This window comes from Phoxinus phoxinus (genome assembly GCF_949152265.1).
Source record: "Phoxinus phoxinus genome assembly, chromosome: 8".
Lineage (NCBI taxonomy): Eukaryota > Metazoa > Chordata > Actinopteri > Cypriniformes > Leuciscidae > Phoxinus > Phoxinus phoxinus.
Window position 1 is genome coordinate 36,171,116 of NC_136883.1, and position 26,910 is coordinate 36,198,025.

The 26,910-nt window shown below is 37.7% G+C and overlaps 2 protein-coding genes across 4 annotated transcripts in view; both read right to left on the reverse strand.

The window, feature by feature from the left end:
- Nucleotides 1-13,415, reverse strand: part of kcnab1a (potassium voltage-gated channel subfamily A regulatory beta subunit 1a) — a 146,908-nt gene extending 133,493 nt beyond the window's left edge. Inside the window, exons 1-3 of one of the 3 annotated variants that reach the window (XM_079621619.1) lie at nucleotides 13,314-13,415; nucleotides 12,569-12,637; nucleotides 11,551-11,640 (exon numbers count right to left, since the gene is read on the reverse strand). In XM_079621619.1, the coding sequence (XP_079477745.1) occupies nucleotides 11,551-11,593 (43 nt within the window). In that variant the 5' untranslated portion in view covers nucleotides 11,594-11,640; nucleotides 12,569-12,637; nucleotides 13,314-13,415. Of the gene's footprint in view, nucleotides 1-666; nucleotides 1,087-11,550; nucleotides 11,641-12,568; nucleotides 12,638-13,313 lie in introns of those variants that run through there. The other 2 variants (XM_079621620.1, XM_079621621.1) reach the window with 2 other exon arrangements.
- A 1,434-nt stretch (nucleotides 13,416-14,849) lies between these two features.
- On the reverse strand, nucleotides 14,850-25,531 carry vmn2r1 (vomeronasal 2, receptor 1). Its single transcript, XM_079620894.1, has 6 exons — nucleotides 24,845-25,531; nucleotides 22,707-22,998; nucleotides 20,499-21,308; nucleotides 17,964-18,191; nucleotides 16,954-17,077; nucleotides 14,850-16,856 (listed from the first exon to the last, which is right to left on the reverse strand). The coding sequence occupies exons 1-6, from the start codon at nucleotides 25,066-25,068 to the stop codon at nucleotides 15,787-15,789; spliced, it is 2,748 nt and encodes a 915-aa protein (XP_079477020.1). The 5' UTR covers nucleotides 25,069-25,531; the 3' UTR covers nucleotides 14,850-15,786.
- Between the last annotated feature and the right edge of the window lie 1,379 nt (nucleotides 25,532-26,910).

Here is a 26,910-nt window from a genome sequence, read left to right on the forward strand (position 1 = left end):
GGTTTTCATTACTTTGTGCATCACTCTCACACAACAGCAATAAAAACTAGATGTGTAACAATATATCGTTTCACAATATATCACAATACAAAAAACTAAAATGCAACAATATGTTTTGTGTATAATTCACCCAAAATGAAAATTACTGTGAGAGAAAATGTATAGAGTTTTAGTGTCAGTACATTAAACTACTAGATATAATGCTAAATATAATGTATAATTAATAATGCAACGGGAGAATATTTGTGGGTCCTGATAAAGCCAAATGTCTTGTTACCATTTAAATTATTTTAAATATATCTAGTCAGTGACAGAGCGCACGCATATTCGTCTAAAATAATTGTGTATTTCCAGCTTCAGAATCATGACTATTGTTATTCTGGTGTCTCTATTGTCCTGTGCTTTGGGTTTCCAGCACCAAGTCAAAGACTATTCATTTACACACACAATACCAAATATAGCATTTAAATCAACAGAACATTTTTAGTTAACCTGTCTTGGGAGTATGGCAATAATATGAGGGTGACATGAGAGTATCGTTACACCCCTAATAAAAACCTCTGTGTTTGTTTTCGTACAATATTGAGAAGCACGTGGAGAGAGACGGATAAAGATCTGACACTATAAGCCCCAAACGAACTGCGTTGCTCTGCGTTCAGGACTCACCGGTACGGCATGCCGGTCTCATACGCAACACTATCTTCTCTGGCCCGTCCACACAGCTTCAGGTACCAGTTGGTCTCCATCTCCCGGATGAGGAACGCTCTCCTGACCCGCAGCAGCGCCGCCTGCCGGAGCTGAGCATGATCTCGAGTCTCCTGAGAGCCGCGGTGCCCACGGTGCCCTGCCAGAGAAGCGGCGGACGGTCTGCGGTGCCTGGAGGGCTCCTCGGGGCCCCTGTGACCCACCGAACCACTGCGAGCCGCGATCATGGCCGGCAGGGCCCCGTCCCGTCTGTGGAGCCCGGGGGAGTCTGGCTTCAGTCTCAGTGAAACTGCTCAATTAAAGGAGGAGTAGATTCCTGACTCACTCACTCACTCTCGCTCTTATTTTCCTTCTCTTTCTCTCTCTCTCTGTGTGTGTGTGTGTGTGTGTGATCTTTTCTCCAGCCTCTCTTATAACCTCCCTGCGTGCCGAGGATGAAACTGGATCTGGCTGAGCTCTTGGTCCGGCTGTAGGGCCGGGCAGGGCCGGTTGGGTTGGGCAGAAGATAAAGTCACCAAGCTAGACTTGGGTGTGAGTTAATGCTAGCTAATGTTACTGAAGATCATATGAAATCAAAATTGGAACTGTAAAAAAAACAAAAACATTTTACCGTAATTTACCGTAATTTAAAATTTACCGTAAAAAAACGGTAGCAACATTTTAGGTTTTACAGACTTAACTTGAATTTACAGTAAAAATCTGTTATTTCACTATCTATATACCGTATTTTCCGGACTATAAGTCGCACTTTTTTTCATAGTTTGGCTGGTCCTGCGACTTATAGTCAGGTGCGACTTATATATCAAAATGAATTCATACAGACTGAGATGAACCAAGAGAAAACATTACCGTCTACAGCCGCGAGAGGGCGCTCTAGTTAGCGGAGTTGTTCAGAAGCGACACCGAGGAAGAACTCAATGGATTCAGTGTTGAGGAGTGAGATCGGGAGCTTGGTGAACTTGCTTACCGGTAACTTGTTGGACTCGCTGGCTAATGTTAATTTAGTCTATTCAGCCTCCCAGGTATATGTTCTTTATGCTATTGTGCAGATGAATAACTGTCAATGTGTTACGTTAACATACCGGACACCTATTCAGCAGTTGTTCTGTGTGCTATTGTGGAGCTGAATAACCTTTCCAGATTAAATGTCTGTTCTTGGTCTTGGAATTTGTGAAAAAAAATTCTAAATACTAAATCATTTCTAAATAAATGCGACTTATAGTCCAGTGCGACTTATATATGTTTTTCCTCTTCATGATGCATTTTTTGACTGATGTGATTTACAGTCCGGAAAATACGGTAATTTACACACCTATTGAAGTACGATATCTGTTTTGTACCATAGTAATACACTGACAATAACCAGAGTCACAAAGCTCATCACAAGCAGCTCTTCCAAAAGAAAGTTAATACTAATGTATAGAAGCTGCACAGTGTCATTCACACAAACAAACTAAACACCATCATGGTAACACACTGCATTTTAAAAATCCAATAAACATTATTTAACAACATTACATGTAACATAAAACCCTAATGCACAAAACTGATTAGAAGAAACTAAGAAAAACTATGAAGAAACAGTTATTTCAACAAATGCATCTAATGTGAAGTGTCACCCAGGGAATTGTGGGAAGGTCAATTTATGGTTTTTCACTGTAAATTATACAATGACTTGTTCTTTTTCACTTCCAAAAAGTTATCACAGTTATTCGCCGTATATAGTACGGAAACTTTCTGTTAACCAGTTAACAGTTTTCACTGTGGCATTTTTACAGTCTTTGACCATTAAAATACAATATTTTTTTACAGCTATTAGTCCATTTAACTGAGTCTGACACTATTGGATGAGCCAAAGCTGGTTTATAGTTGAATTTGATGTTTACATGGTTGACTGTTAACTATAGTCTTTACTATAGTCTGTTTTACAGCAGATTGAACTCTGTTTGCACCATTGAATCATTATTATTGTACTGTTTATTCCTGTACAGCTGCTCTGAAGCTATTTATATGGTATAAAGCGCTAATAAAAGTGACTTAAAAAGGTAAGATTTAGATTTAAGTGTCATCTACTGTATATTCAAGTGAACTAAAAGATGATTAATGAACATTTAGCAGAGAAAATGTACAGTGTGTACCAAACAAATTTAATTTAGAGATGGAGATTTTGACAATAACCATTAAAATAAATAAATAAACCATTAAAATATGGTAAAATGATAAGATGCGGATTATATAAGAAATTATATAATGTGGGCTGCAATTTGTCAGCTTAAATATATTGAGTTATTTTATTAATAACATTATATAATCACATTTATCAACTGCTGATATATTTAGCAATATCTAAATATATACTACAAAAGAAGAAGTCTGACTGTTCTTCTTTTGTTTTTTTGTTTTTAAAAGAAATTAACACTTTTATTCAGCAAGAATGCATTAAATTGGTCAAAAATGCCAGTAAAGACATTTATATTAATGTGACTTAATATTCAAATAAATTATGCTCTTTTGAAATTTCCATTCAGAAAGGAATCCTGAGTAACAATCTCTGTTACTTTAATTTCCTATTATCACTGTAAAGCTGCTTTGAAACAGTCCATATTGTTAAGAGCGCTAAATAAATATTAAAAATATTATTTAGCAGCACTGTTTTCCACATTGATAATAATCATACATGTTTCTTGAGCAGCAAATCATCATGTTATACTGATTTCTGAAGGATCATGTGACACTGAGACTGGAGTAATGATGCTGAAAACTGAAAATAAATGCAGCCTTGGTGAGCATAAGAGATTTCCTACAAAAGCATTAAAAATAAATAAAGTATGATGGTGTTCATGCACCCCAGATTTCTGTCCAATAAAAAGGTCTACAATAAGAACGTCCCATCCAAATAACACAACCTGCGTCTGATAAGCAATAATACGGATATAAAGGCAGGAATAATAAGCTGACTATAGGGCAAGCAATCCCTTCAATATGTTCCACAAGAATGTCCTGTTTCAACGGGAAATATGTCAACAAAGACAGGAAAGAAAATGCAATTTCATAGGCTTTACTTTCACAGGTCCCAACAATATTTCATAATCTCCTCTCAGAGTGACCGCAGGACACTCACCAAACAAACACCATTTCAAATGCTAACCTTGTTAAACACTGACTATCTAGAATTAAACATAGATGTAATAGCCTTCGGGTCTTTGTAGTAGTATAGTAGTAGTTTATTTTTAACATGTAAAATAACAAATACATATATATATATATATATATATATATATATATATATATATATATATACACACAGACATGCATACATATATATATATAATTAAAATTAAAATAACAGCTAAATAAGGTCATGTACTTCTCAGCACAATCTTCCAAAATTATTGTAAGTAATTCAAATTAGAAATTCCCATGTTCAAAAGGGAGTAGGAAGAAGTTCATAACAAACTTTTTAGGTCATACCCCCTTTCTCTATTTTTATCCTTTAGTTAAATACAAAACAATTTTATGCTTCTCTTATACATACATCTTTCCATACACCGTATATCTACATACAGTTCACATAAACCCATGCATTCACATATTCAGATGCATACACACATTCACATTTTTCCTTTTTTTTCCTTTTTTTCTTTTCTTTTTTTTCTTTTCTCCTTTTTCTTCTTTCTTTTCCATCTATCTTCTTCATTTCCATCTATTATTTGATCTGCTATAGATAGATGGAAATGAAGAAGATAGATGGAAAAGAAAGAAGAAAATAACCATTTCTATCATGTCATAAGACTAGTGGTTTTGCAGGTAGGATATAGGTTTGGTGCTATTCACTTTCTCACACACACACACACACACACACACACACACACACACACACACACACACACACACACACACACACACACACACACACACACACACACACACACACACACACACACACACACACACACACACACACACCTGAACATCTGCTTCCTATAGAAAAAATAAAATGTATCATTAGCATGTTTTAAAAAGCAATTAAATGCCCTTTAGGTTGTTCATGTGTAATCTGCCTAATACATGCATGCTCCAGACCAGATTAACAAGAAATCATTCACACAAATTACTTGCTTGCTTCCCCAGAAAAGCGTCTTTCCCTGCCACCAAAATCAGCATAAAAATAAATCCTCCAGCATAAAAAAAAAAGTTGTTAAAATTTCCTCTCAAGTACTTTAGAAACCTTATTTCATGCTTGAGTTGAGGAGTTTGAAAGCAACCTGAAAGTCTCTCACCTGAAGGACGTCCCAAGACAGGCTCTCTTAATCAATGTCAGCGATGTGCCAGCGCGCGTGCCAACGGGCACAGAACAGGAGTGATCGATGTTCTCCGAGTCCATCAAAGCTCCTGTGCCCGTGCGGACAACTCATTCAAGCAGAAAAAACGAGGCTGAGATGTGAGATATGAGATTTAAATATGAGATTTACGCACATTACATATCCAATATCACCTTTGTGATTGGTCACAATCACTTAGGAATTAATGGGTAATCAAATATGAATTTTAGAGTAACTCAATGCCGCTCTCTCAGATATTCTCCGCACCCCACAGGCCCTGATCTCACGGGTCGCATTTCCAAAGATGAGTGCTATTCTCAAGGCTTAATAATTGATACAGGTAACGTCTACCTGGCCTGGCTGATGAGTGGGGTTAAGAGTATATGCGTGAGGGTTTGGGCTAAGTGGTTTGCGCGATGGAAAGTGAGAGAAGGAGAAGCTGAAGAAACCAGAACCTGTCGAGTGGACCCTGGATGTGACGTGGAGAAGAAACCGGAGCACAAGGAGGTCAGTGTGTGGACCGGTGACAAAGGTGAGGACGCAGTCACACGCTACGGGGGAAACATGCTGAAAATGTAAAAGCTTAGACACTCATACAGGGGGCAGAGGTGGAAGTATTTGTGACCAGTATCTAGACACTGGTGACCATTACGTCTCCATACATCCATCAACAGAGGTCACGACCTCTGCACCCGGTGTCTCAGAGCTGACACTGACTACAGTTGCCGTGCCATTGCTCAAATTCTATCACAAAGCCTGTTACTATGACAGCAAACATAACATAGATCACAATTACACTCACACATGCAAACAAACAGACGGCTCTGGAAATGAATATGGCCCTAGTGACCAATCTAAAATAAATACAAATCTACTTCAGCTCCATTCAGATTTCACAATCGCTTACACATCATTGTGGAAAATATATCTGTGACTCCTCGCGAGGCTTTTTAAAGTGGCCCTTGAAATAGAGAGATGAGAGACGTGATTCTGTCATTCAGAGCAACAGAGGTCGACTTTACGGCCTCTGGAGAATCATGGCTGGACAAATTGAGTATTTAGGAAGCGGCTTTCCTTTAGTTCATGAGCTGTGATTTGAATTTAATCATCAATATCTTAAAGGGGACATAACATGGATTTTTTAAAATTATGATGTTAATTTATAATGTGAATAAAGTTTTTGAATACAAACACTGTGTGTGTGTGTGTGTGTGTGTGTGTGTGTGTGTGTGTGTGTGTGTGTGTGTGTGTGTGTGTGTGTGTGTGTGTGTGTGTGTGTGTGTGTGTGTGTGTGTGTGTGTGTGTGTGTGTGTGTGTGTGTGTGTGTGTGTGTGTGCGCGCGCGCGTGTGTGTGTGTGTCGTGCTGGCAAAATGAGTCGCAATGAGCAAACTTTTAAAGTTGAGTGATTGTTATTTTCACATTGTTATTTTCTATTCAAAATGATGTATGATTTGTTGGAATCAGACAAAAACATTACTGAGCTGCCTCTGTTTGAAGTTAATAGAGTCAGCAAAGTCAATTTTGAGAACAATTTAGTAAAAAAATTCTGAAGGTTTCAAAACAAATTATCTAGGAAGTAGCAACTGTACCATAAAATCTCTAGTAATAACACCAAATTTGGTGTCAAAACCAAATATTTCCAGTATATCTACAGGAAAAATATATATTCAACTATTTTTTCCATGACACCACGACTGTTTGATTAACATTTTAAAGGGCTGGTTGATTATGATTTGACTTTTATAACTTTAGTGTGTAATGTTGCTGTTTGATCATGAACAACATCTGCAAAGTTACAACGCTCAAAGTTCAAAGCAAAGGGAGATATTTGCTTTTACAGAAATTGCTTTTTAAAGGACAAGTTCTGTATTTTACACTTAAAGCCCTGTTTTCTGATCGTTTCTTCCCCCCCCCCACACCTCCACCTCCACCTCCACAATGGCTGCATAGGTGCACAGGAATAATCCTTCCTAAAACACATTCAACTTTCATTTACAAAGACGTGAAACTCACCGAGTGGTCAGGGGTGTTCACTGTTATGCTCACACAAAAATCGCTGCAAAAGATGCATCAGAAAATCATCAACCAACCATTCAGAAATGTTGTCACTTCTTCTTGAGTCTCTCCATCATTGTCTGACTCCGGTTTGAACATAAAAGGATAAAAGTTTATGAAATGTTCAGTGCATGTGTGTGTGTGTGTGTGTGTGTGTGTGTGTGTGGTAAAAGGACACAAGCTCTTGAAGCTCCGCCCCCTGTGCCGGGAGCAGCAGCTCATTTGCATTTAAAGGGACAGACAAAAAAACTGTCAAAAAGTGACAACTTTAACATGCTATATAAAAATATCTGTGGGGTATTTTGAGCTAGAACTTCACACACACACTCTGGGGACATCAGAGACGTATTTTACATCTTGTGAAAAGCGCATTATGACACCGCTTTAATGAAACAGACAGCCTACGTATTAAGACCTAATGAAATGCACGGATCTAAAATAATGCTACACATGAGATGTTTTCCCCCAACAGTTCACATAAGATATATAGCCAATATCAAAGTTTACTAACTTTAGCTACTAGTTAAAAATACAATACTGTACGATTACGTACAATCCTGCACAGAACAGATTTCTATTTCTACAGTATATGTGACCCTGGATCACAAAACCAGTCAAAAAAACATTTGTGGCAATAGCCAACAATACATTGTATGGGTCAAAATGATAGATTTTTCTTTTATGCCCAAAATCATTATGATATTAAGTAAAGATAATGTTCCATGAAGATATTTAGTAAATTTCCTACCGTAAATATATAAAACATGTATTTTTGTGAGTGAGTGCAGCACAATCGTGAACATAAATGCACAACTTTAAAGGAGATTTTCTCAATATTTACATTTTTTTGCTCCCTCAGATTCCAGATTTACAATAGTTGTGTCTCGACCAAATATTGTCCTATCCTAACAAACCATACATCAATGGAAAGCTTATTTATTCAGCTTTCAGATGATGTATAAATCTCAATTTCAAAAAATTGACCCATGTGACTGGTTTTGTGGTCCAGGGTCACATATGGTCTCATATCCTAATAACTACTATATTAAAATATGTTTTTTATCCTGAGAGTAAATGCATCACTCTAACATTGTAATGAATGGGAGAGGAAATTAAGCAAAGCTGAGAGAGAAGAGACAGTGAAATATAACCGGAGAGAAGGAATGAAAGATCATGAGAGAGAAATAGGATTAAAAAAAGGATATAAACTGAATCAGGAATCAGATCCTGCTAAAGAGGAAATCTTCCAGATTGATAATGGGGTTTTGAAATCCATTTTCTTTCCATTTAACTTTCTGTCATTTTCCATCTGTTCTGAGATCAACACTTATGATAGCTTGGCATTGAACTGACTGGCCGTGTTCTCTCCTCTTTAACACACTGTGCTTTCACCATGTGAATGGGGGTCGGATAGGTCACTCATTCTGATATAATTCATCAAGCCAAATAATATTGAGTCATAGCCAGGAGAGCTTCAAACATAATTGTCTTGGTCCCAAGGGCTCTCATTCAGCCGAGTGATTTTATTTCAGTTGTGAAGGGTGAAGATTAAAATGAAAAAGGGTGTGGGGGGGGGGGGATAATGGAACGATGACTGCCTCTTATCTAAAGGAGCCAAGGGAACAGCTTTATCTCTAGTGGATATGCAGAGCAGGAAAAAAACAGCAGTTTCTCAAACTAGTGCACATGAGGAGGAGGCATCAGAGATGAAGAACAGGAGCAAGACACGATGTGCTGTCAGCCACTGTGTAGCAAAGCTTTCCTGACAATCTGGTGTCTAATTACTCCAGTATGCGTTTCTAACCGGACAGAGCAGCTGTTCACAGGCTCCAGCTCTTTCCACACACACTTTTAGATTCATTCTGCACCATTTCACACAGGGTCCAAAACTAACAAGGATTTGGGGCCTGATTTGCCAACAGCTCGCTCCAGCGCAAACCCTCTTTTGCCGTAAAAAAAAAACTACTATCAGGTTTTACTAAAGACACGCAGTGAAAAATTAGGCTGAAAAGGCTCTGATAGGGTTATTGTTGCGGTTGACGGTATTGCATATGCATTTGTTGGGAGGAGAGTATTTAAATAGATCATGCAAGGTGATTTACTAAGGTTTGCACTAGTCAATTTACAGGTATTTGCACCATTATTTACCGCCTTAAAAAAGCATGTCTTAAACCAGATGCTAATTTGCGCTGGTCTTGGTAGATTGTGTTGGTTATTATGGAAATTATCCGGCTGAGTCTGTTCTTTTGCACTCGAAAAAAAATATTTTGGCCTCTTGTTAAATTTAATTAATTAAAATAATCAAAAGTAACACGATTGTTTAATATTTTGTCACAACTTAATTTAATTGTGTTCAATCAACCTAATATATTTAAAATGGAAGTTTACTTAATTAATTTGTGTGAAAACTACATTGATCATTTTTGTTGACATCTAACTGGGCAGTGGATCTGTAGTTCCCAGCATGCTTTGCAAGGGACTGCATACATTTAGGCATTAAAGTGTTATTTTATGTGTTTTTCAGTAAATGGAAAGATGTTGTTGGTTATTGTTAGTGTTTAATGTTCAGTTATGTTAGAAACTTAGAGGACTTTCTGTAATGTTTTTGAATTTTGTGGTTACCATTATGCAGAAGAGTGGCGACTGTGTTTAGTGTGTGGGCATCAATATACACTATAATTGCTTTAAACCAAACTTGCAGAACTGCACAAGTAATATTTAATAGTACTATGTAAAAAGTGGTTATAATTAAATAGTTCTATCCACTATTAATACTATTCTAGTCTATTCTAGACTAGTAACATCTAGAAGTGATTTGTAGAGACAAATTAGCTAAAATTAGAATGATGGTGATTTTAGGCAGAACAAAAACTAACCTGACTAAACTTTATCTAGCAGGATTGACTAAATAAATTTAAGTTCATACAACAAGATTACAACAAATCATTTCAAACAAATTAGATTTTGTTGGAAAAATGTAATTCAATTTCGTGGAAAAGTTTTCCTCAATTTAATTAAGTTCGTTCAACAGTGTGGCCACTGATGCAACAGCATCCAATCAGCTGCACTTAGTTTGTAGAAAATGATGTGATCGCTACCAAATGAGTTATTTGGTAACCCATATTTTCCTTCATGCCAGAACTAGGTATTTTTCCATCTCCATGTCCCTTTAGGGACACTGTATACGTTCCACATAATTAGCTAATATAGTGCTGCAGTTTCCTTCACATTCACATGGTTTCAGTATAATCAGATGTATTTTAATGAAGTACAGTGGACATGCTCCAAGTTATGCTAACAAAATTCAGTCATATTAGCTTAAAGGGGAAATGAAACGTCCATGTTTTCGCACTGGTAGTAGCTACATATATTAGAAAAATCACCATGCCTAAAATTTTATTTTAAAAAGTTGTTAAAACCACAGATATGACACATTTTTTAAGTTATCCTAACATAATTCAGTCATATTAGCTTAATATTAGCCTATTCTTTTAGCTTAGATGCATGCTTGAATCATGTTAATTCTATGCAATCGAACCAAGTTATAACTTTTTGTTAAATTTTGATGGTTTATGTTGTTACCTAAAGATTTCATTTGCAATAAAACTAAAAGCTTTATAGCCTTTATTTCATAAGTTGAGCCATGTGTCCTTTTTTAACTACCCTTAATACCACTGCAATGTAGATTAGATTAGATTAGATTAAAATATGTTTAAAAATAAAAAGATTAGATTAAAATATGTTTAAAAATAAAAAGATTCGCTTAAAATATGCCTCTTTGTTGAAATCACCAGGATAATTGAATGAGAGACAAGAAAAAATAACAGAGAAGTTTTAGGAATATTGTGCATACGATTAAGAGTGAATGTGTGCATATTTTAAATAAAAATATTTTTTGCAAATAGTTCAAATACTTTACAATAAGATGTTATTGTGCTTTTTTCCCCTTTATTTTTTATTTATGAAATGATAACAAGTCAATATGTGATTCAAAAGCCGGTTCTACAAGCTGATAAACTGACAGTGTGCGTTTTGGCCCTTTTTCCCCATATTTTCCTCCCATGCAGCTTCAGTAATCTAATATGACGTGTAGATGCTTAACATAAAAGCCTTTGGTCTGTCAGATTGTCTGAAAGAAAGAGAAAGCAGTGAAATGACTGCCATCCAGCAGTGAAATCACATCACTTCAGCAACAGTGTGAGAAGAGCGAGTGAAGATGAGCTCCTCCTGCTGGTCAAAGACACACTCTTTTCAACACTAATCTACCACGACAGCAGAGGAGTGTATTATCAGCTCTACGTATCTGTCTCTCTGTGCAATGAAAGCAACATTTCAGGAATGCATATTGCTATAATGCATCTGAGCCTGATGAAAATGCATCATAATGCAGTAATATGAGAGTCTGCTCAACAATATTCAATGTCTTTATTGCAGCAGATGTTAGATCTGATCATGATTTTTGCTCACCTGTACGGCAATTTTGAACTTCTGCGACATCTGTCAGTGCCATCTGTCATATCTCGGTCTGCCTCCATTTTATCTAGATATTCACCCCACCTGGAAAACATAAAAATACAACACCCTAAGATAATAATGTACAGGTGAAACTCGAAAAATTAGAATATGGTGCAAAAGTTCAGTAATTCAACTTAAAAGGTGAGACTAATATATTATATAGACTCATTACATGCTAAGTGAGATATTTCAAGCCTTTATTTGTTATAATTTTATTATTAATTATGGCTTACAGCTTATGAAAACCCCAAATTTAAAATTAGAATATTGTGAAAAAGTTTTCATAAGCTGTAAGCCATAATCATCAAAATTATAACAAATAAAGGCTTGAAATATCTCACTTTGCATGTAATGAGTCTATATAATATATTAGTTTCACCTTTTATGTTGAATTACTGAAATAAATGAACTAATTTCTAATTTTCTCTCAGCAGTTCCTGTCAGCAGTTAAACGACGATCTGTTGATGTTGATTATCTTCTTGGTAAAGTACTTGAGCTTGATGGATGGTGATTGGATTTATTTTTAACTGTCATTATAAAATATAACAAAGGTGCCCTTGCAACTTGCTAGGGTTTTTATTTATTTATATATTTTTGAACATCAGCTACAAAATTAAAATTTTCACTGTTATCATGAACTATTTGATCAGCCAACCATTAAACAAATGTGTAGGGTTTTAAAAAGGCTGTTACCTCGGGTTCAAAAATAAAGAGTTAAGTGCATTCATTGTGCAAAATAAATGTTTTGAGACTCGTTTGAGACTAGTGTTGTCCTCTTTTGGGAGGGTTCGACTGGAGAAACCCAGCAGATTCACCGTGACCTGAAGGACAACCCCTGCCATGAATCCCACCCTCCAAAACAGCAGCATGCGCATGCATCCCAACACTTCCCACTGGATTGCATCCATTATTAATCTCCCCCCTTTAATGAGTTGTTCACAAAGACCTGATGAATTATTAAAATCATACCTTGACAGGCTTTATCACTGCTCAGTGTTTTCAGTGGTCAGTCCAGAGATGAATGGCCACTTGGCCTTTCTGTCAAGAGTCAAGATCATATTTAAGCATTTTGTTTACACCACATCCACAGTTACCCAGGCGCGCACACACACACACACACACACACACACACACACACACACACACACACACACACACACACACACACACACACACATAGACTAAACAAGTCTTCCTCAGGCACGCTGGGCTATTCCTCACTGAGGGTGTGTTGTTACACGTCCAATTATAGAAGAATATCATCACTCCACAAAGCATCTAGAGTGGCGTCAAGTGAACTATGCAAACACGCCACTGTAAATATTGTTCATGCTACAATTATATTTTTTAGGTCTTTATTGATACAATAGTAGTAGTAGATACAGTTGGATCCAAAAGTATGAAAAAGCTTGTATTTTGCAAATTTGCTAATTTGAAAAGGGTAAATAAAAATAGTTTGAGTCAAATGTGTCATTGATCATTTATATTATTACTAATTATATAGTATTCATATAAATTTCAATTTATTTTTATTTTCTTAATTTTTCAAAATCATTTCTTCATTTTTTTATCCTTAAATCCTTATATTTGGAGACTTTTTACTCTGCTGTGTCTATTTTATGTTAGACATATTAAAGGTACACTTTGGTACACTAGCGGTTAAAAAAAGAGCTACATATGGCAAATTATCTGTTTAATAAAACATCTTACTCACCTTTTGACTAATACAAACTCTGTTCTCACCATCTCCAAAGAGCCAAACCAATGTTGATTCTTGTTTTATTATTAGCTCTGTGGCTTTCTCCTTTTGTTTATTCTTCTTCTTCTGGTGTTTGTCGGTTGGCAGTCTTAAATGGTGCATTCCCGCCACCTACTGGATAGGCATAATGGTGCCTCCTCATTGGCAGTCCATTCAAAGCTTGTTCGTTTTTTTTACTCATATTCCCAGCAATCCTTCCTTACCTAAATGACTATCCAGATGACTACATTAGTGATTTTAAATGATTTTAAAACGAGTGATTCCCCAAAGTTCGGAGATTTCGCTGCTCCAGCAAGCAACTTTTCTCTATTTACGGATATGACGACACGCACGGGCGAGTATTTTGTCTACGCAATTTCGCGCGAAAACCATCCCGACAGCTCTGAAATATAAACACGGCTTACCATAGTGAATTAGGGTAAGACAAAGACACGTTTTTGGGAGAAGAATTGATAATGTATTGACTCATTATTTAAATTTTGATCATTTTAAACAAAGAAAAGTGACATAGTGTAACATCATATCTAAAATAATGATAATAAACATTAGTCTTACATCACTACTTCTATGGAGCATGAACTGCCTGAGGTTTTAATCACCAAATTACTTAAGAAGTCACACTGTCTGGTAACTATAAACAATTGTATACTAAAACAGGACATTGGTAGTTTATTGTAACTTTATTTTATGAATAAGATAAAGACAAAGCAATACATAATCAGTATTGTTTATGAGTGACGATCTTAGTGGAGTCCCGTTATAAATTAAGCTTAAACAGTTCACATATGCAATTTGTGTATGAATCCATTATGCCTCCCATATATATCTAAAACACATCCAGTCTAATCTAAATTTTTTAATTAATTTTCAAATTCACAAATAAATTGACAGCATAGATTACAGAATTTTCACAAAAATATACTTCATTGTATGTTAGCAAAACTATTACAATAGTTATTTTATATAACAACTGACTGAGAACAACTAGGACAGTTTAATTTGAGTCATCTGCAGTGCAAAGAGATCTCAGTTTATGAACTTTCACTGCTTCCTCCTGCTGGCAGGCATCGGCATTACATTTACCTCTTTGTTTCCATGCTTTTAAGACTAAAATTTGTCTCTGGAAAGATTTTTTTTTTTTTTAAATTTAAGATGAAATCAATGCATTTTTAATGTAATTTGAACAGCTAAGCTACACTAGTCATAAAAACTTCCCTGAGTGCAAATCCATGCTCATTTAAAGGGGCCATATCATGAGGAATCTTTTTTCCCTGTTTTCCCTTTATTTGCCTTTTCTCTCTTTTATAGTGTTTATGTTGTGTAAAAAAAAAAAAAAAGACATTTTCCCAGACCATTTGATATATAATTAGTGCATATAGTATGAGAACTTCAACTCTCAAAATGCCCTCTCATGAAAGGAATTCATGGTTTTATATTTATTATTAAATTAATTTATGTATCATGTTTTACATGGATTCATTATTATGAGTGTTGTGCCTTTCTTCTAAAGTTTGATATTTTGACTTTTTGTTTGCCTCTACAGGTTGAGAATCTGCTTATTAACTTTTTTATGGTATGATTTATTGAAACTAAGCTCCAAAAATTATCCTCCCCAGCTTTATGATGTCAGATGAAAACATGGGAATGTTAAAAAATATATATTATACTTAACAGCAAACCCACAGTCAGATATTAATTCTGCAGAGCATGTAAACTTTTTTCAGTTTAAATAAATAAATAAATAAAAACATATATATAAAAATAAAATTAGGGGTTAGAGATGACGAAAAATGGTCATAAAACTAAATTGGATTATACATAGACATCATATAATATGTGACCCTGGAGCACAAAACCAGTCACATGGGTCTTTTTTTTTCAAATTGAGATTTATACAGTACATCATCTGAAAGCTGAATAAATAAACTTTCCACTGATGTGTGGTTTGTTAGGATAGGACAATATTTGGTCGAGATACAACTATTGAAAATCTGGAATCTGAGGGTGCAAAAAAAATCAAAACATTGAGAAAATATCCTTTAAAGTTGTGCATTTATGTTCACGATTGTGCTGCATTCACTCACAAAAATACATGTTTTATATATTTACGGTAGGAAATTTACTAAATATCTTCATGGAACATGATCTTTACTTAATATCCTAATGATTTTTGGCATAAAAGAAAAATGGATAATTTTGACCCATACAATGTATAGTTGGCTATTGCCACAAATATACCCGTGCGACTCGTAACTGGTTTTGTGATCCAGGGTCACATGGTAAGTACGATGCGACCCCCTTAAAAGTCCTTTACTGTTATTCATATTCTGTCTTAGATCTAAATGTATATGTAAAATCGTGAAATATGTCCGAGTCCAATATAATAAGGCTTCAAAGTGACACGGTAGATCATTTTTGGGGAATGGCTTCAGTCATCTAGAGACACAGTGGACACAGTGGTTCCATTAGCGGAGCTGCTGGTGGTGGCGAGCGAAACGCCCGCGTCACGTGACTTGACTCGAGGAATCATCATCTCCTCTTTGTTCCTCTCGGGTTTGACGAGCAGCACGTAGCACTTGGGGATGAAGACGCACGCGAGCAGCCCGAAGCTGGATGCCAAGATAGCGAAGATTTGCACCGCCACCATGAATTTCCCCCGCGTGCTCAGATAGGCGGGAACGAAGGAGATCCAAACGATGAAGAACACCAGCATGCCAAAGGTCACGCTCTTGCCCTCATTAAAGTGGTCTTCCAACTTGCGTGCCACAAAAGCGAAAGCGAAGGCCAGCAGAGCCAAAAGTATGTCATAAGCGAAGATGGAGCAGATGAAGATGATGTTCCCAGTGTCGCACTCCAGGATGATCTTGATGTTCTGGGCGGCTGTGTTTTTAACGGGGTGAGGAGGCATCAGAATCAGCCACACAGTGCAAGCCACCGCTTGGATCAGCGTGCACACTATCATTATCGCCCTCTGGTGCCTGGGATGTATGGGATCCACGTCGTTCTTCTGAGGAATAGCTGGAGCGATGACAGCAGTGTCAGGACTCTGTTCGGCAGCCGCCGCCGCCGCTTTAGCTGCCCGTGTCGCAGATTTAACAGCTTTTACAGCTCTGGCTCTCAGCATGAGCAGAGCAGATTTACCCATTAATGAAGAGAGGGTTAAAGCAAAGCCTACAGCCAACGCCACCTGACTGGTCATGCACGACCACATCCGAGGCTCCCCGAGGAACACGATGGAGCTGAGGAAGGTGATCACCAAACCCAGCAGCAGAGTGAAGCTGAGCAGAGGGTCGTTGGCTTTCACCAGAGGTGTGTTGAGGTGCATCAAGAAGATGATCGCGACTACGATCGCAGCCAGAGCCCCGAACGCAGCGATGGCGATCAGTGTGATCCCGAGAGGTTCGGAGAAGTCCAGGAACTCAATGGTCTTCGGCACACACTCGTCGTGGTTGGCATTGGACCAGTTGTCCCCGTCGCATTGGATACAGCCTCGCGCATCTGTTGGAGGAGTTATTCAAATTGACTGAATAGAAACTCAGAAGAAAGCATTAAAAGTAAGAGACTTTGATTGAATAAAGTTCCTTATTGCCACGACCTGTTGTGTTTGAGATCTCTCCGTCTGCGCAGGGGATGCAGTCGAAGCAACAGACCGGCTCTCCCTGCCGGATGCCCATCCTGGTGCCGGGCTGGCAGCGTTCACTGCACACGGAGCGCGGCGTCTGGGACACGAGAGAAAACACCCGCTCTTCAGTTTATCTTATATACGATTCCACACGCAGTAATGAGAGTCAGACTTTAACCGGTCGAATACTTTAAAACATTGTACTGGATTTTTTAGGTACAATGGATGGATGGATGATGGATGGATAGAATGATGGATGGATGGAACGATATATGTATGGATGGATAGAACAATAGATGGATGATGGATAGATTGAGGGATGGGTGGATGGATAGAACGATAGATGGATGATGGATGGATAGAATGATGGATGGATGGAACGATATATGGATGGATGGATGGATGGATAGAACAATAGATAGATGGATGGATGGATGGATAGAACGATAGATGGATGGATGGAAAGATAGATGGATGATGGATGGATAGATAGAACAATAGATGGATGGATAGATAGATAGATAGATAGATAGATAGATAGATAGATAGATAGATAGATAGATAGATAGATAGATAGATAGATAGAAAGATGGATGGATGGATGGATGGATGGATGGATGGATGGATGGATGGATGGATGGATGGATGGATAGAACGATAGATGGATGGATGGAACGATAGATGGATGATGGATGGATAGATAGAACAATAGATGGATGGATAGATAGATGGATGGATGGATGGATGGATGGATGGATGGATGGATGGATGGATGGATAGATAGATAGATAGATAGATAGATAGATAGATAGATAGATAGATAGATAGATAGATAGATAGATAGATAGATAGAATGATAGATGGATGGATGGAATGATAGATGGATGGATGGAACTATAGATGGATGATGGATGATAGATAGATAGAACGATAGATGGATGGATAGAACAATAGATGGAGGGATGAATGGATAGACATCTCACCTCGAGAACATCATTGTTCCATATGATCGAGTCGTTACTGATAGTCAGCATGTCGGCGGCGGGTGCCGAGCTGTTATAGTAACCGATGTGTGTGTATGTGATCTCTCCGTCTGAATCACTCTGCCAGTTTAAGATCTCATAAAAGCCTTCCACGTCTCCATTATTGAAGAATATCTCCTCTCTGGTGTGAGGGACGGTGAACCTGAGGTTCTTCAGGTAGTACATGAGCTGAACACAGAGCACATAGTAGTAGTTATACAAGTACATCATGGCTGTGTTTACATGCAACTTTTGTTTCAATCGGACTGAATTCATTCCAATTGATAAATCTGAACGTAGTGTTTACATGAACGCTAAACGTGATCGGGCTACACTCATTTATATATGACACTTTTTTCAACAGGAAGAACAGCTCGTTCAGCGCATCATACGCCATTTCTACGTCATCGCACATGCGCAGTCCTTTCAGTTTCCAATCCGATCAAGTGTTTACATGTTCCCTCGATAGGATTAGAAAAGGAACAAACCCCCCTTTCAATCCGATCCAAATTTCATTGGGATCGAGCTCCATCAGACCGATTAAGGCGTTTACATGAAGGCTCTTCAGTCCGGTCAATCCCATTACTAATGGATTATTTGGTTGCATGTTGTGAGGTGGACAGTAACAAAGTACATTTACTTGAGTACTGTACTTAAGTACACTTTTGGAGTATCTGTACTTTAATTGAGCATTATTTTTTCTGGAAACTTTTACTTTAACTTCACTACATTTGAAAGACAAATATCGTACTTTTTACTCCACTACATTTCTGTCAAGGTCCTCGAGTAGAGAGTAGTGACGTCAGGGATGATTTTGGTTACATTTTGGTTGAAAATGAAAGTCTGGTTGGTCAGAACTCGACTGATGTTGGTTTCTGACGTCAACCCGATTTTCAACCACAATACAACGTCTGTCCAACGTCGGAGATTAACATCAATCTGACATTGGATTCTGACATCAACCTGATTTTAATTTTCAACATTGGGTTTGGTCTTCTAAATGCGAATTTTGTCATTGTTTTGGAGCACACTAGCTTATAGATAACATATTCATACTAAAAGCCAAAAAACCGGGAACAGCCATTTGGGTGTCAGAAACCATTGTGGACGTTATTGAGTGACTTATTCAATCCCACGACTGGAACTGTGTTATAGAAATAAATGTGATGTTGATATGAGGGTAGGCAGAGATTCAGAGGCATAAGGTACTGTAAGTATTACATGCAACAATGCAACAATAATAAAAAAATGCATTGACATTTACTTTTATACTTAAAGGGGGTCATGACATGAGAAACCAAATTTGCCTTGATCTTTTGGTATATAAGAGGTCTTTGTGTCATTAAAACGTCCTGCAAGTTTCATAGCTTAAGACGTCCTCCCCATTATAAACGAATCATTTATTTAATCAAGCTCTAAATACAGCTCGTTCTGGATCCATGGTAAGAAGTGACGTCACGGTACGAAGTCACGTACCAGCGTTTGCATATAGACCGCCTCTGGCACAAGACAACTACGCTTAAAGCGCAAGACAACTACGCTAATTTCGTATCGCCGCGCGCCTCACAAGTGTTCAGTCGACGGACAGCGAGTGGGTCTGTGTACAGGGAAATCACGATGCCGCAGATGTGCTGTTCCTGGCTGTGGACAAACAACATCTTTGAATACGCTGCAGAAAGATCCAGTCGTCAGGGAAAAATGGATGCACTTTATTTTTTGCGGACGTCCCAGTCACGGCAGAGTTAGTTTAAGCGTTTGTTCTATACATTTGAAGGATGACTGTTTTGAGAAAAAAATCCCAATATGATGCTGGCTTTGCCAGAAAACTGTTGCTCAAAGATAAGTCCGTGCCGACTATTCTGGGCTCAACAACGACGACGCAAACTGTAAGTAATGTATTTAAAACTTTAAACTACTTTTTAAATACGCTGAATCCGCACAGGTTCTGGCTGGGGGCGTTAATAATTGATGCATAGGCACTGACGTTAGCCAATCATAACAGTGGGCGTTAACACTGAACTCTTAAAGGGGAAACACCCCCAAAACAGACTGTTTGAATCAGAGGATGAGAGACAGGGTGGGAAAAGGTCATAAATCACTACATTTTAAAAGTTTTTTGTAAAAAAAACTATAGTAATACTATAATTGCACCTAAGGGAACATAATAATAAAATAAAAAAACCCATGTCATGACCCCTTTAAGTACTTTTAAAAACGAGTACTTCTGTACTTTTACATAAAGTAAAAATCGGTCTTTACAACTTCTAATTGTAACGGAGTAATATTTGACCAGTAGTATCTGTACTTTTACTCAAGTAAAGAAGTTGTTTACTTTGTCCACCTCTGTGTGTGTGTGTGTGTGTGTGTGTGTGTGTGTGTGTGTGTGTGTGTGTGTGTGTGTGTGTGTGTGTGTGTGTGTGTGTGTGTGTGTGTGTGTGTGTGTGTGTGTGTGTGTGTGTGTGTGTGTGTGTGTGTGTGTGTGTGTGTGTGTCATACCTGCCAAGGCTCGAATTTGTTAATGTCAGCGCATGTGCCGTTCTCAAACGGGCCACTGCCAACTACACACTCCTCGAGGTTATGTAGAGCATATGCCACGGCATATACAGCCTTATACACGTTATACGTAATCCTCAACTGAGACACATCTGAGTACGTGTTATTCAGCCTGTCAATCATCTCCTCTCCAGTGCATCTCTTCATGCCTCTCAAGACCTGCGTGTAGTTCATAGTGCAGTTAAAGACTATCCCCCAAAACTCTTCAGTCAGAGTGTCATTATATGGGTTCACAGCCAGAAGGTGCTCTTTGAGGCCGGGGATTTCGGCACGCTTCACCGCAAACCCGATGGTTCCTCCCAGGACGGGCAGTATGTCGGGGTGCCGGGAGATGGCGGCCGATGTGACCCAGGCCTCGCTGGCGATCCACGTGCGGTTGGTGATGTTGTGAAGCAGCAGCTCCTCCAATAAAGGGCTCAGATCCACATCTGAGGAGAACACCACGATGATCTTAGCCGTGGAGTCCAGCACCGCCTGCGCGATGCGCTGCATGGCCTCCGGGTTGGAGACCTTGGGAAGGGTTTCGGAGAAGGATATGCACACTCCCGCCTCCTCCACCACCTCCTTGAACCTCTTAATGCCGTATTTCCCGTAATCGTCCTCGGCCGCGATGGTGCCCACCCAGGTCCAGCCGAAGTGCAGCACTAGCTTAGCCATGGCCACGGACTGGTTCTCATCGTTCGGGATGGTGCGGAGGAAGGTGGGATACTGGAACCGGCTCTCCAGAACCGAGCAGGACGAGCAGTAACTCATCTAGGGAGGAGGGAACACAAATCCTGCTCGTTTCAAAAATTATGACTATAAATTAACCCTAAAAATAGGCAAGAACATGAATGATCAAAATCATATTTTTAAATGCGTAAATTTTTCAGAAATGTACTTTTTCTATTCATGCTGCAAATCACACAGATTTGAAAAGATTTTATCCCATTTTCAAGAAAAGCTTAAATTTATGATGCCAAGTTTTCAATGATTAGGTTGTATGCTTTAATATAGTCTTTAACAAATATATATATATATATATATAATGCTAACCAAGGCTGCGTTTATTTGTCGAGTAAAGAATATTTTGATCAATATACAGTAAAAACAGCACTTATGTGAAATAATATAATTTAGTCCTGAAAGCTGAATTTTCAGCATCATTCCTCCAGTCTTCAGAGTCACATGATCCTTCAGAAATCAGTATAATATGATGATTTGCTGCTCAAGAAACATTTATGATTAATATGATCAATGTTGAAAACAGTTGTGCTGCTTCATATTTTAATGTAAAGCGTGATACTTTTTTTCAGGATTATTAGATGAATATGAAAAGAACAGCATTAGAAATAAAATAAATCTTGCTGAATAAAGCTGTAAAAAAAAATCGGACAGACCTTAAACTTTTTTTTATTTTTTATATGCTTTCCTCTCTGTGATATAATTTCCTGTTTTATGTTTTCTTCTTCTTACATGTTTCTGCATGTTCGCTGCACCAAAACAAACAAAACTAAGAAATAATAATAAACATGACTTTAATAATAATAATAATTTCTAAATTTCTATACTACTAAAGGAGGTTTCTTTTCAAGAATCTCATAAATGCAATTTTTAAATGTTCTTACTATTAACTAAATATTAACTATGACGTTTGCCTCAATAAACTCCTAATGACTGCTTATTAATAGTTAAGGAACTTATTAAATGTATGCATTAGGTAGGATTGAGGGATGTAGAATATGGGCATGCAGAATAACGCATTAATATGTGTTATAAGTACTAATAAACAGTTAATATCATAGTAATATGCATGCTAATAAGCGACTAGTAGTTATATATTACTATATGATAAATAGCTAAAGGATATATAGTGAGAATTTGACCATACACTCTACAATTTAGTTGTTTCAACCCAATTTTGGGTCAAATATGGACAAACCCAGCCGTTGGCTTAAACTTTTTAATTACATTTTTCCATATTTTACCCAAAATTGGGTTGAAACAACCCAGGATTTTTTAGAGTGAAACTAAAATGTTTTTTTCATTCAGAAATGTATTAAAATCATGGCTATTTTTTGTGTTTTGTTTTTCATAAATGAATAGATTTTGACCTTAAAAATGAGGGTTATCTTATGTCATTGCCCAGATACAGTGCTAGATGAAAGGTACTTGTGGGAAGTAGTAGAGTCCGAGTATCCTGGCGGTGGCGATGGACAGATCCGATCCTCCGGCGCCCACGAGGGCCGAGAGAGGAGGCCCGTCCCCACAGCGGTAGTTCGGCACGGCCTCGTCCTGGCCCGTCAGGAAGGTCAGCGTTCCCTCCACGGCTTTGGAAATGGTGAAACAGGAGTCATAGATGACGTACCCCAGCTCAGTTCTGGGGAGCAGGTCCGTTCTGTTGTTGATCTCGTTCAGGGCGAACAGCATCGTCTGAGCCCAGCGGAAAGTTCGGAAGTTGAAGCTGAGGGGGATTCACATGATAGAGTGATGATTCATTCAGATTATTCAATCAAGTGAGCCAAATGTTTAGATTTAATGTAACAATGCATTTGCTTTTTATATCTTATATGTGACCCTGGACCACAAAACCAGGGACATGGGTCAATGAGATGTACACATCATCTGAAAGCTGAATAAATAATCTCTCCATTGATGTATGGTTTGTTAGGATATGACAATATTTGGTCGAGATACAACTATTTTAAATCTGGAATCTGACGGTGCAAAAAAATCGAAACATTGAGAAAATCTCCTTTAAAGTTGTGCATTTATGTTCACGATTGTGCTGCATTCACTCACAAAAATACATGTTTTATATATTTACGGTAGGAAAATTACAAAATTCTTCATGGAACATGATCTTTACTTAATATCCTAATGATTTTTGGCATAAAAGAAAAATGGATAATTTTGACCCATACAATGTATTGTTGGCTATTGCCACAGATATACCCGTGCGGCTCGAGACTGGTTTTGTTATGCTTAATAACACTTTATTTTGATGTTCCTCAACAGACATTCTTCAGGGGCGATTCCTCCGAGGAGGCAAGGTTTGGCAGTGCCTCCCTTAAAAAAACTGGATGAGAAAATAGCTAATCGATATTACAAAAATAAAATAACGCAAATATTACAAAATGTGACATTAAAAAGTGTATAAATCACAATTTTTTTCTAATCTAGTTCCTGCGGGACGCCTTGCCTCCCCTGAGCCTATTGACTTTTAACTCTTTCCAGCCACCGCCAGCATTTTTTATCAAGAAAGTTTCATGGCCCTCAGAATATTTTGTATAAATATCTGAATATGCAATATATCAAAAGAAAGAGGGGATCCTCTACTTTTAAACAACAACAAAAAACATTTTATTCTATAAAATGTATTTAAAGAAGTATAATTTCCATTTCCATTCCAAGTATAATTTCCGAGGAAAGGGTTAACAGTCCCCCTAGGTGTGCGGTGGGTTCAGTGGGGGGTAATTGAGAATGAATGGGAAAGTCACGTGAGAGGAGGCCATGATTGGGTATAATCGGATATGATTGGTTCATGGTAAGTAAACCACTCACCCATTCAAATATCACTGCTTTATGTCACGTCAAAATCAAACTTGGATCCACGAAATGGATTGAAAACATGATGACAGTGGGTTTTTGGGGAAATTAAAGATGCATCTTCGTGTCTGTGACCAGTGTTTACAAGCTTGATGACTGATGAAAACAAGTTGACTATTAAAAAGAACAGGTGTGATTAGTTCACAATTAAAAAATATTGTTTAAATTGCTTTCTTTAGTTATTATTTTGGAATAAATGTAAAAACTTGATGAGATTTATACCGGTACTTGGTTTTAATAAATAGAACATTAATTACAAAGTGTAAAAATATATGAGAGTTAGTTAAGTTACTTATAAATGTCTAAATGGACCAAATAAAGCGTAACCACGTGTAATACCAGCTGCTACCACTACACTGCACCAGTCGGGGTGATTGGCATTGTGCAACCAGTTATTTCCCACTGATTAGTTTATGTAACATAGAAGTGTTCTCTCGGGAGGACGAACTGTAATTCTTCCTTAGACTACAGTTTAATTAATTTTGCATGATGAATGATGATCTTTAAGATGCAAGAATAAAAATTAAGCGTTTGCAATTAATCTGTTTTCTTTAATAATACCAATACATTTCTGAAATAACGACAAGCAATTAAAAAGGATGCACTTTCATTACAGTGAACATCATTACATGCTACCAGATCTAATGCAGTCTGAAAAACAGGAGTTTTCTCTTGTAAAATAGTTAAATCTGGTGCCTTACCCCTCGCAGTCGGAGGACTCCGGCGGGATGGTGGTGTTGGCGTCCGTTGAAACCAGGCGTTGGTGAACTGGGAACATGCCACCAACGACCACCGTCGTCTTCAGCACCTCCTTATAACCCCTCAGGTTGAACTTGGCCTTGAGTTTACAGCTCGCCTCGGCATCGCTGGATGTGTAGAGGAGAGAACTTACACAGAAAACTAACAGAAATCCGGTTAAATCCATGTTTGGAGGAAGAACCTGTAAAAGACAGGCTGCGTTGATGCGCTTGTGTTGCAGAGGCTCAACAGACACGAGGAATTAGCGATGCCTGAGCTGCCATCATCTCTCCTGGGCTCTCTGGGATTGCATAAGAAAACTCAACTGATCAGAGCGGATTCACACGCCACCGAACCTGACAAACATGCTCAAGTGTTGTGCTCTTTTCATCATGCGGACTTCTAGGCCTATTCAGTGACGGGTTCAAATCTAACATCATCTACTACTTTATATTATTATTATATTTGGTAACACTTTACTTGAAGGGGTGTGCATAATGCCTTCTGTACACCTAAAGACTTTGAAAAGATTTAGAAAAGACTTTATAAGATTATCAGCTCACATCTAAAGTCTCACAGTCTCAGACTAAAGATTTTACAAACACTGAATCTTGTAGTGACACTATTTACAAGATTACAACACATTTTTTCCTCCATTAAAATAGGCATTTTTGTGCATATTTTTTGTTTGAGGAGTAAAAATATGTTAATTTATATTGTTTAATTACAATAAATCACTTTCTTTTCCAGGAATGAAAAAAAATCTATTTAGACATTGTTATGTGAAGATCTCTTAATAAAGAGTTGACTATTTAATGGGATGACCTAACTTTTTCACATGACTGTATATGGGGGTTATGGATCTATATCATTATATGATGAGAACAATAGTTTGAACTAAATGTCTTGAAAGGGTATAATTTTAAATGCAGGCATGTCGATGGCTTCGGCAATATCGGTCCACTTCTTTTCTTTTTCCACTCTGTCGTGGTATAAATGGCAGTTTACATCAGAAAGACACGGCTGCTCTGCCCACAGCTCGACACGGCGCTCCTCTTGATCCACGGTCCATCTTCGCCTACTTGGCGCTCGTTGTGTTTCCACGTCCGTCGACATGTTTCTTTGACTGATGGCTTCCTGTTTCCTGTTTTCTGAGAACAAATTTATTGGTTGTTGATTGTTTTACGTCACTATGACTACGCTAGGACTTGCGATAATATCAAACATGTTTGATATGAAAGACTAGAGAAAGACTGGCATAAATCGGGTCGCCGACTGCAGATTATCCCCTCACATTTAACGATCGAGACGACGGGAGCGCGCCGAGACTCCAGTAAGATTCCTAAAGACTGCCGGTCTTTAGTCTGGGACTGTGAAAATCCTTTGGTGTACGCCTGAAGACTGACATGACACATGTCATGAATATGCATCTTTATGTCATTAAATGTCATTCGCTCAATTATGACATTTTTTATGCAAATATGACATTGTTTGAGATGTCTTTGTATTGTTTTATGTCAAGGTGTCATAACATCATAACCTGTCAGTGTCTTGGTAATGACAACTTGACATTACCAAGACAACATAAATATGTCATGACATAGCAGATTAATGATCAAACTTAAGAAAGCACTCAGCTTTATGGGTTAACATCACATTAAACTGTCAGGTGGTTGGTTTTGACATTGGCTGTCATGAGGCCATTATAACATTTTAATGACAAATTCAATACCAGGTCAAGAAAAATATTCATGACACAGTTATAATGGCCTCATGACAGCCAATGTCAAAACCAACCACCTGACAGTTTAATGTAATGTTAACCCATAAAGCTACACTGTAAAAAAATATTGTTGGTTTAACTTAAAAAAGTAAGTGACCTGGTTGCCTTAAAAATTTGAGATCATTGAAATTAAACAATTAAGTTAATGCAATGGAGATTGGTTTAATCAAAAGAAACTCAAAATATTATGTTATTTGAACTACATTAATTATCTAAGTTGATTTGACAAAGGAAAAAAAGTTGTGA